The sequence below is a fragment of the Chiloscyllium punctatum genome, chromosome 1 (genome assembly GCF_047496795.1).
Source record: "Chiloscyllium punctatum isolate Juve2018m chromosome 1, sChiPun1.3, whole genome shotgun sequence".
In the NCBI taxonomy this organism is placed as follows: Eukaryota; Metazoa; Chordata; class Chondrichthyes; order Orectolobiformes; family Hemiscylliidae; genus Chiloscyllium; species Chiloscyllium punctatum.
The window spans coordinates 180,933,881-180,952,542 of record NC_092739.1 but is presented as its reverse complement, the minus strand read 5'-3'; the positions used below and the strand labels follow the sequence as shown (position 1 = coordinate 180,952,542).

General features: G+C 51.4%; 1 protein-coding gene across 1 annotated transcript; it reads left to right on the top strand.

Annotated features, from left to right (window-relative positions):
- The first annotated feature begins 7,762 nt into the window (after window positions 1–7,762).
- Window positions 7,763–18,100, top strand: neff2 (neuronal intermediate filament family member 2). The gene is made up of 3 exons (XM_072578990.1): window positions 7,763–8,772; window positions 11,626–11,750; window positions 13,969–18,100. Exons 1-3 carry the CDS (start codon window positions 7,777–7,779, stop codon window positions 14,027–14,029), a joined length of 1,182 nt encoding a protein of 393 aa, XP_072435091.1. The 5' UTR covers window positions 7,763–7,776; the 3' UTR covers window positions 14,030–18,100.
- The last annotated feature ends 562 nt before the right edge of the window (window positions 18,101–18,662 follow it).

The following is an 18,662-nucleotide window of genomic DNA, read 5'->3' as shown; positions in this document are numbered from 1 at the left end:
TGTGTGGAGCCCCTCCCCCCCCCCCTCCCTTATCAGCATCACCTTCTACTGCAGCTGAGAGCAATATCTGTGCTCGGCAGAATTCTGGAACCTTCTGTCTCTGAGACTCCGTCCCAAACCAGCCTCTGCAGTTAACACAGCGTGTGAAAGATTGACATTCGGTCTGAGCCGGTGGTATGAGCGATAGTGTACAACGGTGAGGGGGGCATTGAAGGACAAACTGTCCTCGTGCTCCGTCCCTCAATGTAACCTTAAAATAAAACTGCACAGAGGTGATCATATCAGCATCCAGACAGATCACACAACTGTTCACCTGAATATTACAACAAGCTGACAATCCTCAGAGGATGAAGGTCCTGAACAAAGGGAGAGAGAGAGGGGAAAAGTGACAGAAAGGTAGAGAAAATGGAGAAGGCAAAGAGAGAAAGACAAGGAAAGTGCAAGGTTAGATGGAGTGTGGGCAGAGAGAGAGAGAGAGAGAGAGAGAGAGAGAGATGAATAGATGAGGAAAGACAACCAGACGGATCACTAGAAATAAACACCAAAGGAGGTGAAGGATAGCAGGACAGGTGGCTGAGAGGTGAAAGGGGAATGTGCATATTGTCCAGGTGGAGAGGGAAGGGGTGGGAATACTGAGGGATGGAGTGAGGAAGGAGGGGGAGTTGGGGAATATTGAGGGATGGAGTGAGGAAGGAGGGGGAGTTGGGGAAATACTGAGGGATGAAGTGAGGAAGGAGGGGGAGTTGGGGAATGCTGAGGGATGGAGTGAGGAAGGAGGGGGAATTGGGGAATAGTGAGGGATGGAGTGAGGAAGGAGGGGGACTTGGGAATACTGAGGGATGGAGTGAGGAAGGAGGGGGAGTTGGGGAATACTGAGGGATGGAGGGAGGAAGGCGGGGGAGTTGGGGAATACTGAGGGAGAGAGTGTGGAAGCAGGGGGAATTGAGAATACTGAGAGAAGGAGTGAGGAAGGAGAGGGGTTGGGAATACTGAGGGATGGAGTGAGGAAGGAGGGGGAGTTGGGAATACTGAGGGATTGAGTGAGGAAGGAGGGGGAGTTGGGAATACTGAGGGATAGAGTGAGGAAGGAAAGGGGTTGGGAATACTAAGGGATGCAGTGAGGAAGGAGGGGGGTTGGGAATACTGAGGGATTGAGTGAGGAAGGGGGGGTTTGGGGAATACTGAGGGATGGAGTGAGGAAGGAGAGGGGTTCGGAGTACAGAGGGATGGAGTGTGGAAGGAGGGGAATTGGGAAATACTGAGGGATGGAGTGAGGAAGGAGGGGAGTTGGGAATACTGAGGGATAGAGTGAGGAAGGAGGGGGAGTTGGGGAATACTGAAGGATGGAGTGAGGAAGGAGGGGGAGTTGAGAATACTGAGGAATAGAGTGAGGAAGGAGGGGGAGTTGGGAATACTGAGGGATGGAGGGAGGAATGAGGGGGAGTTGGGAATACTGAGGGTTGGAGTGTGGGAGGAGGGGGAGTTGGGGAATACTGAGGGATAGAGTGAGGATGGAGGGGGAGTTGGGAATACTGAGGGATAGAGTGAGGATGGAGGGGGAGTTGGGAATACTGAGGGATGGAGGGAGGAATGAGGGGGAGTTGGGAATACTGAGGGTTGGAGTGTGGGAGGAGGGGGAGTTGGGGAATACTGAGGGATAGAGTGAGGATGGAGGGGGAGTTGGGAATACTGAGGGATAGAGTGAGGATGGAGGGGGAGTTGGGAATACTGAGGGATGGAGGGAGGAATGAGGGGGAGTTGGGGAATACTGAGGGATAGAGTGAGGAAGGAGAAGGAGTTAGGGAATACTGAGGGATTTAGTGAGTAAGGAGGGGGAGTTGGGGAATACTGAGGAATAGAGTAAGGAAGGAGGGGGAGTTGGGGAATACTGAGGAATAGAGTAAGGAAGGAGGGGGAGTTGGGGAATACTGAGGGATGGAGTGAGGAAGGAGAAGGAGTTAGGGAATACTGAGGAATAGAGTAAGGAAGGAGGGGGAGTTGGGAATATAGAGGAATAAAGTGAGGAAGGAGGGGAAGTTGGGGAATACTGAGGAATAGAGTAAGGAAGGAGGGGGAGTTGGGAATATAGAGGAATAAAGTGAGGAAGGAGGGGAAGTTGGGGAAAACTGAGGGATTTAGTGAGTAAGGAGGGGGATTTGGGGAATACTGAGGGATGGAGTGAGGAAGGACGGGGAGTTGGGGAATAGTGAGGGATGCGGTAAGGAAGGAGGGGGAGTTGGGGAATACTGAGGGATGAAGTGAGGAAGGAGGGGGAGTTGAGAATACTGAGAGAAGGAGTGAGGAAGGAGGGGGTTGGGATTACTGAGGGATGGAGCTGGGAAGGAGGGGGTTTGGGAATACTGAGGGATAGAGTGTGGAAAGAGGGGGAGTTGGGGAATACTGAGGGATAGAGTGAGGAAGGAGAAGGAGTTAGGGAATACTGAGGAATAGAGTAAGGAAGGAGGGGGAGTTTGGAATATAGAGGGATAAAGTGAGAAAGGAGGGGGAGTTGGGGAATACTGAGGGATGGAGTGAGGAAAGAGGGGGAGTTGGGGAATACTGAGGGATGGAGTGAGGAAGGAGGGGGAGTTGGGGAATACTGAGGGATGGAGTGAGGAAGGAGGGGGAGTTGGGGAGTACTGAAGGATGAAGTGAGGAAGGAGGGGGAGTTGGGGAATACTGAGGGATGGAGTGAGGAAGGACGGTGAGTTGGGGAATACTGAGGGATGGAGGGAGGAAGGAGGGGCAGTTGGGGAATACTGAGGGATGTGGTGAGGAATACTGAGGGATGCGGTAAGGAAGGAGAGGGAGTTGGGGAATACTAGGGATGGAGTGAGGAAGGAGGGGGAGTTGGGGAATACTGTGGGATGGAGTGAGGAAGGAGGGTGAATTGGGGAATACTGAGGGATGGAGTGAGGAAGGAGGGGAGTTGGGAATACTGAGGGATGGAGTGAGGAAGGAGGGGGGTTGGGGAATACTGAGGGATGGAGGGAGGAAGGAGGGGGAGTTGGGGAATACTGCGGATTGGGGTGAGGAATACTGAGGGATGTGGTAAGGAAGGAGAGGGAGTTGGGGAATACTGAGGGATGGAGTGAGGAAGGAGGGGGAGTTGGGGAAATACTGAGGGATGGAGTGAGGAAGGAGGGGGAATTGGGGAATACTGAGGGATGGAGTGAGGAAGGAGGGGAGTTGGGAATACTGAGGGATGGAGTGAGGAAGGAGGGGGAGTTGGGGAAATACTGAGGGATAGAGTGAGGAAGGAGGGGGAGTTGGGGAATACTGAGGGATGGAGTGAGGAAGGTAAGGGTGCTGGGAATACTGAGGGATGGAGTGAGGAAGGAGGGGGAGTTGGGGAATACTGAAGGATGAAGTGAGGAAGGAGGGGGAGTTGGGGAATACTGAGGGATGGGGTGAGGAAGGAGGGGGAGTTGGGGAGTACTGAAGGATGAAGTGAGGAAGGAGGGGGAGTTGGGGAGTACTGAAGGATGAAGTGAGGAAGGAGGGGGAGTTGGGGAATACTGAAGGATGAAGTGAGGAAGGAGGGGGAGTTGGGGAATACTGAGGGATGGGGTGAGGAAGGAGGGGGAGTTGGGGAATCATGAAGGATGAAGTGAGGAAGGAGGGGGAGTTGGGGAATACTGAGGGATGGAGTGAGGAAGGAGGGGGAGTTGGGGAATACTGAAGGATGAAGTGAGGAAGGAGGGGGAGTTGGGGAATACTGAGGGATGGGGTGAGGAAGGAGGGGGAGTTGGGGAATACTGAGGGATGGGGTGAGGAAGGAGGGGGAGTTGGGGAATACTGAGGGAAGGAGGGGGAGTTGGGGAATACTGAGGGAAGGAGGGGGAGTTGGGGAATACTGAGGGATGGAGTGAGGAAGGAGGGGGGTTGGGGAAATACTTAGGGATGCAGAAGCACGCAGAAACAGCTGGAGGATTGTTTGCTCTTTAACAGTTTCAGATTGCCAAGTGTCTTTCCTTTTTCTCCTGCGTTAATGAGGAGCACAGCTCAGTGCAGCAAAGAGAGAGAGAGAGAGAGAGAGAGTCTGCAGTTTTCTGTTGTTGGAGGAGGGAAGGAGGTGGAGGGTGGGGCTCAATGCAGCACTGGAGAGGGCTGTCGAATGCAGTTGGTTTGTCAGCTCCTCCTGCTTGGCGTTATACAGCATCCCTGCTGCAGAACCCTGACAGGAACACACCATGTCATTGCACACGAACAATTACAAACGTCTGCAATTGCAGAAACAGACCCTCGTCCCATGTGCTTCGTTACTTGCCCCCCTCCTCCCTGCTCATTGAAAATGATCCTCCTTGTTCCTCTCTCCCTCATTGTCAATCTTTAGTCCTGTATCTGTCAGGTTCAGGCGGGTTGAGTGGACAAAGATACTGTGAGCGCAGTCCCTCTGTCAGTTCTGCTAACCCCTGAGACCCACATGGAATAGGAGCAGGGGAGGCCATTCAGCACCTGAAGCTAGTTCTGCCTTTCAATACGATCCTGGCTGGCCCCAATGCCACTTTCCTCTCTGCCCTCCGAAGCGAACTGGCATTTATTCAATGACCCAGCCTCCACTGCAGTTGAGCCATTGAACTGTCTGAGAGAGAGCAAGATCCATCTCAACCCCTTTCCCATCCCGAATTTTCAAACTGTGAACCCTGGCACAGGATGAGAGGAAACGTCCTACCAGCAACCACCCCTCCAATTCCCCTCGGGATCTTACACATTTCAGTTTGGGCGGCACGGTGGCACAGTGGTTAGCACTGCTGCCTCACAGCGCAAGAGACACGGGTTCAATTCCCACTTCAGGCGACTGTCTGTGTGGAGTTTGCACGTTCTCCCCGTGTCTGTGTGGGTTTCCTCCGGGTGCTCCGGTTTCCTCCCACAGTCCAAAGATGTGCAGGTCAGGTGAATTGGCCATGCTAAATTGCCCATAGTGTTAGATAAGGAGTAGAAGTAGGGGTCTGGGTGGGTTGCGCTTCGGCGGGGCGGTGTGGACTTGTTGGGCCGAAGGGCCTGTTTCCACACTGTAAGTAATCTAATCTAATTAGATTCCCACTCCTCCTCCTCAAATCCAAACTGAGGTATAGGCAAAACCCGGGTGTTGCTGAAAAAAGGACACATTTTGTCGAAGCTATTTCCTTGCACTCATCAGGACCATTTATCTCTCAGCTCCCCCCCCCTCCCCCCCGACCCACAAGCCTCCTTCCTGATGAAGGGCTTATACCCAAAATGTCAATTCTCCTGCTCTTCAGATGCTGTCTGACTGGCTGCACTTTTCCAGCACCACACTTTCGACTCTGATCTGCAGTCCTTACTTTCTCCCATTTGCAAGAAATGCCAAAGTGCAGGGAAAACACTATTTATTCAATATAAGGGTGCAGATTAGTTGACAATAGACCCTAACTGGTTGATGTGGAGGATGTACCAGTTGATGACAACTGACAGTTAACTGCTAAGTTTGTTTAAATTTATAAAAGGGGTCATTGAATCTGATTGGTCAAGGCACTGTCCTGAGAAATGACCCAGACAGTGGCAATCCATCTGTTTGGTTGCAAAGAAACAGAAGCAGCGTCATCACGTTCCTGAACAAAGAGACCTTGGAGTGCAGGTTCATAGCTCCTTGAAAGTGGAGTGGCAGGTAGATAGGATAGTGAAGAAGGCGTTTGGTATGCTTTCCTTTATTGGTCAGAGTATTGAGTACAGGAGTTGGAAGGTCAAGTCGTGGCTGTCCAGGACATTGGTTAGGCCACTGTTGGAATATTGTGTACAATTCTGGTCTCCTTCCTACAGGAAAGATGTTGTGAAACTTGAAAGGGTTCAGAAAAGATTTACAAGGATGTTGCCAGGGTTGGAGGATTTGAGCTATTGGGAGAGGCTGAACAGGCTGGGGCTGTTTTCCCTGGAGCATCGGAGGCTGAGGGGTGACCTTATAGAGGTTTACAAAATTATAAGGGGCATGGATAGGGTAAATAGGCAAATTCTTTTCCCTGGAGTTGAGGAGTCCAGAACTAGAGGGCATAGGTTTAGGGTGAGAGGGGAAAGATATAAAAGAGACCTCAGGGCAGATTTTTCACGCAGAGGGTGGTAAGTGTATGGAATGAGCTGCCAGAGGATGTGGTGGAGGCTGGTACAATTGCAACATTTAAGAGGCATTTGGATGGGTATATGAATAGGAAGGGTTTGGAGGGATATGGGCCGGGCGCTGGCAGGTGGGACTAGATTGGGTTGGGATATCTGGTCGGCGTGGATGTTTCCATGCTGTACATCTCTATGACTCTATGTGTTCTTTTATTCTGTGGCAAAATATGTAGCTTCTAAATTGACAATTTGATATTGGTTCTCTGTTTTCTGCTGATGAGCCACCCCTCTGTCTGTGCTTCTTTTGGAAATCTGGTTACAGTCAGGACGTTGAGGACTATGATGCAGTGTTTACGACAGAACACTCACTGTTTCATGGGATGATAGAACAGCCCTGAGTACCTGAATAGTCCGGTGGAAGGCACACTGCCTCTTCACCCTGTTTCATACTTGTTCATTAGATGTGGACATCACTGGCTGGATCAGTATTTATTGCCCATGCCTAATTACCCAGAGGGCAGTTAAGAGTCAACCACATTGCTGTGGGTCTGGAGTCACATGTAGGCCAGACCAGGTAAGGATGGCAGTTTCCTTCCCTGAAGGACATTAGCAAACCAGGTTATAATTAGCAAGGGTTGCACGGTCATCATTTTATTTCAGATTTTTACTGCAGTGATTGTAATATCCGTTCTGGTGGGATGTGAACCTGTGTCCCAGACTTTAGTTTGGGGTTTTGGATGACAAATCATGTGCTATTACAACTACACCACTGCTCCCTGGTGCTGCCCCAGCCCCTCGGGTCTGTGACAGAGGAACAGCAGGAGGCCATTCAGCCCCTCGAGCTTATTACACAGGGGCAGCAGTACATCATTCAGCCCCTTGCACCTATTACACAGGGACAGCAGGAGGCCATTCAGTCCCTTGCACCTATTATACAGGGACAGCAGGAGGCCATTCAGCCCCTTACACCTATTATACAGGGACAGCAGGAGGTCATTCAGCCCCTTGCACCTATTAGACAGGGACATCAAGAGGCCATTCAGCCCCTTGCACCTATTAGACAGGCACAGATGGACGTTCAGCCCCTCGTGTCTGTTACATATGGACTGCAGGAGGCCAATCTCCCCATGAGTCTGTTATGCAGGAACAGCAGGAGGCCACTCAGCCCCTCCAGGCTGTTACACAGAGACAGAGGGAGGTCATTCAGCCCCTTGCATCAGTTACAATGGAACAGGTGGAGGCCACTCAGCCCCTTGTGTCTGTCACACAGGAACAGGAGGATGCCACTCAGCCTCTTGAGCCCTGTCACGCAGAGACAGCAGGAGGCCATTCAGCCCCTTGAGCCTGTCATAGGGACAGCAGGAGGCCACTCAGCCCCTTGTGTCTGTTAGACAGGGACAGCGGGAGGCCATTCAGCCCCTTGTGTCTGTTACACGGGGACAGCGGGAGGCCATTCAGCCTGTCTGTGTCCGTGCTGCGGAGCAGAGACTGAAGGGGGGGCGGTGCCTGAGATTGCCGCGGTCCTCCCGGATTGGCTGGGCTGGGGGATAGGGGGCGGGGATCCTGGGTGAGGGCGGGATCTCGGCACGCGGCGTGGGGGCGGGGCCGGGGGCGTGGGGGCGGGGCTGGGGGCGGGGCGTGACGCCAGTATAAAAGAGCCGCCGGGCGCACTCCCTCTCACATACACCAGTGAGGGACGGCGCGGTCATGAGCGTGTACGATGCGCTCGGCCCCCCGCGGAGGCCCTGGGATGAGGGCCGCCCGCCCCCGGCCTCCCCCTGCAAGCGGGTGTCGGGGCTGGTCCGGCGGACGGCCCGGGCCGCCTCCTGCCCGTCCCCGTGCCCCCCGGAGCTGCCGCAGCTGAGCGCGGAGCTGCTGGGCCTGCGGGCCCGCGAGCGCCAGCAGCTGGCCGAGCTCAACGACCGCTTCGCCGGCTACATCGAGCGCGTGCGCCGCCTCGAGCAGCAGAACCGCGCGCTGGCGCTCGAGCTGCAGGCGCTGCGCGAGCGGCACCGCGAGCCGCCCCGCCTGCACGCGCTCTACGAGCACGAGATCCGCGGGCTGCGCGCGCTGCTGGAGCACGAGGGCGCCGACAAGACCCGGATGGAGGCCGAGCGGGAGCGCATGCGCGCCGCCCTGGCCCGCGCCAAGGAGCGGTACCAGGAGGAGCTGAGGCTGCGGCTGGACGCCGAGGAGCGGCTGCACCAGGCCCGCGACGGGGCGGACCAGGCGGCGCTGGCCAACAGCGGCCTGGAGGCCGGCATCGCCTCGCTGCTGGAGGAGATGGCCTTCCTGAAGAAGCTGCACGGTGAGGAGAGCGCCGAGCTGGAGGGCCGCCTGCAGGCCGCCGCCCTGGCCGTCACCGTGGAGGGCGGCGAGGCCGAGGCCGCCGGGGCCGCCGAGCCGCCCGGGGCCGAGCTGTCGCAGGCCCTGCGCGAGATCCGCCGCCAGTACGAGCGCCTCGCCCACAAGAACATGCAGGCGGCCGAGGACTGGTACCGGGCCAAGTTCGCCGCCGTCTCCGAGGCGGCCAGCCGCCACAGCCAGGCCGCCCGCTCCATCCGGCAGGAGACCGCCGGCTACCACCGGCTGCTGCAGGCCCGCGCCGCAGAGACCGAGCGCCTCAAGGAGGCCATCCAGGGCCTACACCGCCAACTCGAGGGGCTGGAGGAGCGGCAGGGCAAGGAGGTGCACAAGTACCAGGTCAGAGGGATTGGGGGGGAGGGGCACAAGTACAGGTTTGGGGGATTGGAGGGAGGGGCTGGAGTGGCACAAGTACCAGGTCAGAGGGATTGTGGGGGGGGGGAGGGGCACAAGTACCAGGTCAGGGGGATGAGGGGGAGGGGAGGGGCACAAGTACCAGGACGGGGGGATTGGGGGGGAGGGGCACAAGTACCAGGACGGGGGGATTGGGGGGGAGGGGCACAAGTACCAGGACGGGGGGATTGGGGGGGAGGGGCACAAGTACCAGGACGGGGGGATTGGGGGGGAGGGGCACAAGTACCAGGACGGGGGGATTGGGGGGGAGGGGCACAAGTACCAGGACGGGGGGGGAGGGGCTGGAGGGGCACAAGTACCAGGACGGGGGGATTGGGGGGGAGGGGCACAAGTACCAGGACGGGGGGATTGGGGGGGAGGGGCACAAGTACCAGGACGGGGGGATTGGGGGGGAGGGGCACAAGTACCAGGACGGGGGGATTGGGGGGGAGGGGCACAAGTACCAGGACGGGGGGATTGGGGGGGAGGGGCACAAGTACCAGGACGGGGGGATTGGGGGGGAGGGGCACAAGTACCAGGACGGGGGGATTGGGGGGGAGGGGCACAAGTACCAGGACGGGGGGAGGGGCGGGAGGGGCACAAGTACCAGGACGGGGGGAGGGGCGGGAGGGGCACAAGTACCAGGACGGGGGGAGGGGCGGGAGGGGCACAAGTACCAGGACGGGGGGATTGGGGGGGAGGGGCTGGAGGGGCACAAGTACCAGGACGGGGGGATTGGGGGGGGAGGGGCTGGAGGTGCACAAGTACCAGGACGGGGGGATTGGGGGGGGAGGGGCTGGAGGTGCTCAAATACCAGGACGGGGGGATTGGGGGGGGGAGGGGCACAAGTACCAGGTCAGGGGGACGGGGGGAGGGGCACAAGTACCAGGACGGGGGAGGGGCACTGGGGTGGAGGGGTCAGGTCGGGGGGAGGGGCACTGGGGTGGAGGGGTCAGGTCGGGGGGAGGGGCACTGGGGTGGAGGGGTCAGGTCGGGGGGAGGGGCACAAGTACCAGGACGGGGGGAGGGGCACTGGGGTGGAGGGGTCAGGTCGGGGGGAGGGGCACAAGTACCAGGACGGGGGGAGGGGCACTGGGGTGGAGGGGTCAGGACGGGGGGAGGGGCACAAGTACCAGGACGGGGGGAGGGGCACAAGTACCAGGACGGGGGGAGGGGCACTGGGGTGGAGGGGCACAAGTACCAGGTCAGGGGGACGGGGGAGGGGATAGGAGCCTTGGAGAGGGTGGCATCATTAGATCTGTGCCATGATCTGGAACATGCGGCTTGAAACAGCAGTAGGAGCAGTGTCAGAAATAAACTTTATCATTGAGTTAGGTCAAATCCTGAACAGAATATTTACAGGGATACAGCTCACCAAAAGAAAAATCAACTGGATAGCTCTACCAAAGAGCTAGCAGAGATACAGTGGGGTGAATGGCCTCCTTTCGAGCTGTCATTCTGCCATCGTTTACCAGGCAGTCAGGTAGAATGAGCAATTAAATTACCAGGGCATTGTAGGCTATGGGCCAATTGTAGGTAAATGGGGTTAGTGTCATTTGGTCTTTGGCAAAGACATGATGGACCGAAGGGCCTGGCTCTGCTGTATGATTCTATGAACTGGTGTCAGTTTCTCATCAAAGGCTTACAGTCATTGTCAAAAATGTTTGATTTTATGCAACAGTAAACTGAGTAAATGGCAATCCCTTCTACTGAAGATGATTATAGATTGGTAAAATGTTTGACTAGTATTTTTAATTTCTCTTTTTTTTTCTGTTCCTGATGCTTTAATTAACAAAGGGCTGCTCTCCTAAAGCAATAATTACAACTTTCTTCAATTCATCAGTTATTGGGAAATGAAACTGCTGCTACCAAACAAGCATTTGTCTTTATTGTCACTGATGTAGTGTTTGGTGCAGTGGGGAAAGAGGGCGGGTGAGGAGATAGAGAGATAATGGAGAGGAAAAATCAGAACGACAGAGGGGGATCAAGACAGGCAGGGCAAAGAAAAATGAGGGGGGATAAATGACAGGTTGGTAGAGGTCAGACAAAGATGCAGATTGGGGACTGATGTGGTTAAGCAGGGACAGATTATTAATAAGTACATTCCCCAGATAACGCACTGCAGCAAAATTTTTCGAATGATGCTGAGTGCAGAAGGACGAGGGGGAGGGGTGAAGGGGACAGAGGGGAGGACGGATAGATGGCAAGGGCTGAGCCATCCAGCTGTGTGCATGGTTGACTTTAAACAATTCTAAACAATCTCTGTCAACCATCTTCAGAAATGAGTTTGATTTTATATCTTCAATGTCTTTATATCACTTGATTGTCTGACTGCGCATCCAAATCGGGGGAGGGAGCAGGCAGAGAACAGAGATGCAAACAGGGGGAGGGATTAAGACTGGGACGGGCAGAGAGAATGGGATAAGAGAATTGGCCTAAGATAGAGAGGAGAATAAAGACAAAAAGACACAGGGCAATGCCGATAGAGATAGTGAGAGAAACAGAGAGGTGGGAATGGTGGAGGTAAAGTGAGTGATAGAGACAGTAAAAGCTGCAAATAGGAAGGGGACAAGCATTGAAAACAACACAGGCATAGATACAGGGATGAGAGGGTGACTGTTTGGGTGAGGGGATGAGTCAGTTACTGTGTGGTTCTGATTTATTTGAGCTTGCTGCTGCTGCATGCTCAGTCTCTTTCTTTCTCTTGCTCTCTTCCCTCTCTCCACACCCCCCCCCTCTTTTTTTTCCCCTCTTTTTTTTTTTCCCCTTTTTTTTTTCTTTTCTCTGTCTGTGTTACAGGAGAGGATCAGTGAGTTGGAGAAAGATATCAATGATGCCAAACAAGAGATGGCTCGTTACCTGAGAGAATACCAAGACCTCCTCAATGTCAAAATGGCTCTAGATATTGAGATTGCAGCTTACAGGTAGGCCATCATTTACTGCTCAAGGCACAGGATTAAAACAGAATCTGGTCCATCAGAGATAAATCTTGTCCTCTCTTCATCTGCCGGGCTGTCTTTGTCTCACTTATTCTTTTGTTTCTCATTCTGTCATTTTAGTTCTCTCTCCATCTGACTTCTTTCTCCCTTTTTTTTTGTCAGGTAAAACAGCCCCAGCCTGTTCAGCCTCTCCCAATACCTCAAATCCTCCAACCCTGGCAACATCCTTGTAAATCTCTTCTGAATCCTTTCAAGTTTCACAACATCCTTACGATAGGAAGGAGACCAGAATTGCACACAATATTCTAAGTGACCTAACCAATGTCCTGTACAGCCGCAACATGACCTCCCAACTCCTGCACTCAATGCACTGACCAATAAAGGAAAGCATACCAAACGCTGCCTTCACTATCCTATCTACCTGTGACTCCACTTTCACGGAGCAATGCACCTGCACCTCTAGGACTCTCATTAATCAGCACTCCCCAGAACCTTACTATTAAATGTATAAATCCCATCCTGAGTTTTCTTTTCAAAGTGCAGCACTTCACATTTATCTAAATTAAACTCCATCTGGCCACTCCTCAGCCCATTGGCCCATCTGATCAAGTCTTTGCTGTCCACTACACCTCGAATTTTGATGTCACCTGAAAACTTACTAACTATACCTCCTATGTTCACATCCAAATCATTTATATAAATGATGAAAAGTGGACCCAGCACTGATCCTTGTGGCATACCACTGGTCACAGGCCTCCAGTCTGAAAAACAACCCTCCTCCACCACCACCCTCTGTCGTCTTCCTTTTTCAGCCTGTTCTGTATCCCAATGGTTAGTTTTCAGATTCCCTATGACAAGGACAGAGCTGGTTGGATAGACTGGAGCTGAGGGCTGGCAGGATTAATATTAGCTGAACAATGTGCTACCTTCAGACAAGAGATGGTTTGTGTCCAGTTGAGCCTTATCCCCCTCAAATGGAAGGGTTGAATAAATAGCGGGTGGCTCAGTGGTTAGCACTGCTGCCTCAGCACCAGGGATCCAGGTTCGATTCCAGCCTCCGGCAACTGTCTGTGGAGTTTGCACATTCTCCTCATGTCTGCGTGGGTTCCTCCTGGGTCCTTCGCATCTCAATTCTGAAGGGTCATCCCTTCACTCTGAAGCAGTGCTTTTGTCCTTCCTGATTTATATGTTAATGGTTTACGTTTTGGTGTGTGGGGGTAATTTTAAAGTTTAAATGTGATACAAAACTTGATGGATTGTAAACAGTTGAGGAGGGCAGTCACTACGCTAGCAATCTTTGAATGTTTTGGGGATGTGGGTTCTAGTCCCAGGACAGAAGCTGCTGGAATTGAAATGCTCAGAATAAAAATCTAGAATTGAAAGCTCATCTCATCAATGGTCATTAAAAACCCACCGTGATCCCTATCTCTTCAGGGAGGGGAATCTGTTCTTCTTACTCCATCTATGGCTTCAGTTAACACTCAAATACCTTATAACATGGTCCAGCCCAAGGCAGTTAGGGATAGGGTACTGACTGTTGGTCTGGGCCAGTGCTGCCCACTTTACAGGACAGTAAATGAAAAGTAATGGAGGGTTTGATTGTACAGAAAGCAGTGATCTCCTCTTGTGGGGATTCAGGATTGAGGCCATCAGCATGAGAGAGGGACACTTTATTCCAGCTGGGGATGTGGGGAGAGTGTTGACTTGTTGTTGTGGCAGAAAGCTGAATGAATAAATGAGGGAGATAAAGGGATCAGGTGAGATGACGAGGAATGGCAAACGCTGCCGGTAAAGCATAAATACTAGCATGGAGCAGTTGAGCTGATCGGCCTGTGTCAGTGTTTATAGATACTGTGATGCCACCCCTAACCTGACAATTATTGGCCTGTGAGGAGGATGTCACACTATCCAGGACCCTGAGCAAGCCAGGCTCTCCCATTCCAACTTGCCCAGTGGTTCTGTTCACTTCCCAGTGTCTCATGTTAACTGTAGGAGAATTTAACACAGCCAAATATTTTACATAAGTTTGAAATCTCAACTATTGTGTGTGAACAGAAAATGGTAACGTAAATGAAAGTGGGAGTGAGAAAGAGCAGAAGGGAGTGTGGGAATGTGACATGGGTAAGATAGAAAGGAGAGGTCGATACTGTCTGTGTTCAACTGGCTATCTTTCATTGTGTTCCTTTTTGTGTCTCCTGTTTAGGAAACTGCTGGAGGGTGAGGAATTCCGGTTCAGCTTGTCCTCAGTGCATCCCTACAGTTAGTCATCTATCTGCAGAATGTTGACCATGTGGTCCTATAGCTGACAACACAGAGCACTCATTAGCCATCACTCCTTACCCTGTGGTTGTCTTAAATTCCCTGCTCCCCTTCCATTTTCATAGAGACCACTCACAGCTCCAGTTACTGAGACCTGCTGACCCCAACCTGACCCTGACCAAAAACCAAATTCCAAGTTTATACACAGGACCAAAAGTTAGTGTGCCTGTGCATTTAAACACTATTCAGTTGAATGTTCCAGTTTGAAATGGAATAAGATGCCAATATTGGCTATGTTCCGGTCTCTCCCCTCCCCACCTTCCCAGTCTTTCTGCGTGACCCACTGGTCTCCACCTGGGAAGGAAATCTTCTGTCCCATTCACACCATGATCCTGTACCCTCTCTCTCCCCCTGACCCTGTAGCTTCTGGTCTCTGTGCCCCTGACCCTGTGCCCTCTTGCCCTTCACCCTCTGGTTCCTGATCCTGTGACCTCTGGGTTCCTGACTGCCAACTTGCCCCTTGACCCTGTTCCCTCTGCCCCTCCCATTCCCTGGGGAGAAAACTAGGTTTCTGTCAATCTGAGACAGTCACCGTGCTCAAGACTGGTGAGTCTGATCTGTGCTGGAGCCTCTTGGGTGGAACTGAAGAGAGAACGTAACATGCATTCTGAGTCAGAGCGTGATCCCACTGCGGGGTAAAACTCCTGGTAAAAAGGAGCGATCACACAATCGGGCTGAGCCAAGGAGTCAGAAAATGATAGATAAGAGTGACACCTTAGAGACAGGAGGAGTGTGTAACAGAGGGACATGGGGAGTGACTGAGGAAAAGGGTCAGACCACACACCCTATAATGCAGTGACAGACCGAGACACAGATGGCAAGAGCAAGAATAACATGGGGAAAGACTGAAAGAGTGACAGAGAAAGACAAGGAAACCCACAGTCGTGGGGACAGATGTGGATACAGTGAAAGAAAAGAGAATGACAGGCAGAGAATAACAGACCAAGATCGAGGTAGAGTGAGACACAGAAACAAAGATGCATAGAGAGAGAGACACATACAGAAGTAACAGCTTTAGAAAAGCAGAAATTAATGGAGACGGAGAGGAATACACAGTGCTAGAGACTGACAGAAAAAATAACAGATGAGCGTGAGAGATGGAGACCAATTTGTGTTTTTTTTTGTAGAACCATGGACCTAATTACGGTGAAAAGCTTTGTTTTGTGAGCAGTACAGAGCAAGGCACAGGTTACACTGCACAGGAAGTGCACAAAGCAAGATCAATATTTATAAGATTAATGTTATTTGAAGTTGGAGAAAGTTGATAACAGCAGGGAAGAAACTGTTCCTGAATCTGGTGTGTTCAGGCTTCTGTATCTTCTTGCCTGACGAAGAGCTTGTAGGTGAGCATTACTGGGGTGGGAGGGGGCTTTGATGTTGGCAGTGAGGGGGTAAATGGGGTCTGGATGAAAGGTCAGCTTCTGTGGTGGTCTGGGCTGTGTAGAAAAGAGTGACACTGAGAGAATGTAACAGAGGGACCCGGAGAGTGAGTCAGGTAGAGGTAAAGAATATCAGCGAGAGAGAGTAACAGAAAATATGAGGGGTACAGAAATTGATAAAGATAGAGAAGTAATTGAGACAGAGGAATGGGCAACAAATTCTGGCCTAACCAGGGATGGTCACACCCATGAATGAATGAAAAAGAGAGAGCGCAATATTGATAGAGAGACAGTAACCAAGTCTCAGACAATTGATAGTGGAAATAGTCACAAAACTAAAAAGACAGGATGCTGAGGATCTGAAATAAAAACAGAAATTGCTGGAGTAACTCAGCATCTCTGGCAGGATCTGTTGAGAGAAAGCAGAGTTAATGTTTTGAGTCCTGTGAACTTTAGGGGTCACTAGATCTTTATTAACTCTGTTTCTCTGTGCTGAGTTTCTCCAGCAATTCCTGTTTTGTTTAGGAAAGTAATAGAGAAAGTGAGTATAACAATGACCGGGTCAGAGTAACACAGGGACAGAGATCATCAGACATGAAGAGCAGAGATGGACAGACAGAAACATGCACAGGATGATAGGGAGAAACAGTGACTACTTAAGGCAGCATGATAGATTTATTGTGCACAGACAGATTGAATACCACAGATGGGTATGTAGAGTGAAGAAACGGACTTAAAGTTTGGGAGAAGATTTGTAGCTTGGGTGCTTGTTGTTGTGGTTCTGTTCACCGAGCTGGGAATTTGTCTTGCAAATGTTTTGTCCCCTGTCTAGGTGACATCGTCAGTGCTTGGGAGCCTCCTGTGAAGCCCAGGCTCCCAAGCACTGACTATGTCACCTAGACAGAGGACGAAACGTTTGGAAGACAAATTCCCAGCTCGGCGAACAGAACCACAACAAACTGACTTAAAAGTGGGGAGAGTGAGAGACAGGGTGATAGATGCAGAGAAAGATATAATTTGCAAATACAGTGAAAGCTAGAGGAATATAGATACAAATAGAGAAGCAACAGAGTGACAGCTATAAAAAGGAAGGCTGATAGAAGGATGTGGACTAAGGGCTGGGAAATGGGGTTGGAATGGTGAGGTGGCTTTATTGACTGACTGGAGCAGAATTGATGGGCTGAAGGGCTGTTATCTGAGCTGTAGATCTCTCTAACAGTGTAAGCAGAGATGGGGAGAAGGAAGGATAACGACGTGAGGTTGTATTGAGAAATAGAGGGTGGGGATGATGGAGGTACAGACCGCAGAAAATGATGGAGACTGAAATCAAGAGGAGCCCCTGGACATAGAGACAGACTGTATAAAGCTGGAGCAAGTGTTGACATGGACTTCATCTCAGTCAGATCATTTACACACTGAAATCTGGATAAGTCTCAGGCAAATACAGAAGCAGAAAAAGTAGTGACCCCAGGGCATGGAGAAATGGGACCAGTGAAACAATTTGATTGTTTAGATTGTAAATGCTAGGCTCTCGGGCACTCCCACCTGCTGCAGTCTGAGATGTCTGTGTGTAGCCACCACTGACACTGAGACTCCCACACACTACAGCAAGCTCTGAACGTAATCGGCCATTACTGCCTGCCCAGTTACCATATGGGCTCATAGCTCACTGGTGTGGATAAACAGCCAGCACCAAGACACTACAGTCTGAAAGACAACACACAACTTGTGCCACGAGATGGCCAGTACCCTCAACTGTCTGTCACTGTCCCTAATCTTGCAGCATCACCTGGAAGTGACCATCTGGAATCTACAGAAACTGTGGACAGGTTTGAGATTAGACTTTCTCTGCTTCTAACAATGTGTGGATTTCTAACCAGAACACTCAGCCCTGGTACTCACAATTCCTCACTCCCTCCCTCCTCATCATGTCCCCCACTTTTCCCTTCTCACCTCATTCACTCCCTCCCTGCTTCCCTCATCCCTCACTGTTCCCTCCTCCCTCAGTAAGGTAAAGGCCAATGTAATTGCTTTTGAGACAATGTGAATGTACTTAGGAAAACTGGTCTGGAAATTCCAATTGGCCAGCAAACAAATTGAAGGTCAAACAAAAAGATCAGTGTGTGGGGAGTGACAGTGACAAGAGGGCAGTGTGGATCGCAGTAGATCCAATATGAGGGGAGGTGACAATGATAAGTGGGTCTTGTCTATGCACTGTAATGGATCCAATGTGAGAGGGATATGGCAGTGTCAAATGGGCCTTGTCTGTGGATCCAGTGTGTGGGGGAGTGACAGTGACAAGTGGGTCACTGGATCTGTTTTTGGGGTGGGGTGGGGGGGAAGCACAGAAGAGGTGGTGGTGACTGTCAAGTGGGCCCTGTTTGTGGATCTCACTGGATCCAGTGTGACAGGTGACCATGTGAGGTGGGCCCTGTCTGAAAGATTACAGACCAGTTGTTAATAATGTAACTGTTTGGCTGTGTGTGAAGATCACTGCACTATTCCCTCACATTGCTTTGGCGGTTAGACTAATTAATAGAGTAACTTAGAATTTGCTGGATATTATCTACTGTAAAATCATTAACATTAATGGAATGCATCATGCTCAACTAATAAAATTCTTACAGAAAAGTCAAACTGCCTATTGGTCTTATTCTGCAAACTGCAATGAAGAGAGCAGGAGGACCTGGTTTTGGATGGTATGATCCCAGCTAATGGTATTACTGGACAGCACAGCACAGCTCAGAATAAAATTGGGATTGACGGATCATTTTGTTTCAATTGTAGTGATCTGTCACTGTGACACAATCACAAGAGGGTTCTGTGTTATTAAGAGGTTCATTGAACAGATGAATAAATAAAAGTCAAACTTGTGTAAACATAGAATCATAACATAGAACAGTACAGCACAGAACAGGCCCTTCAGCCCATGATGTTGTGCCAATCATTGATCCTCATGTAAGGTAAACCTACTGTACAAACCCTCAAATTTCTGTGACCATATGCATGTCCAGCAGTCTCTTAAATATCCCTAATGACCTCATTCCACAACTGCTGGCAACACATTCCATGCTTTCAACTCTGTAAAAAACCCACCTCTGACATCCTGTCTATACCTTCTGTCAAACAGTTTAAGCCTATGACACCCTTGTGTTAACAATTTCTGCCCTGGGGAAAAAGTCTCTGGCTATAAACTCTA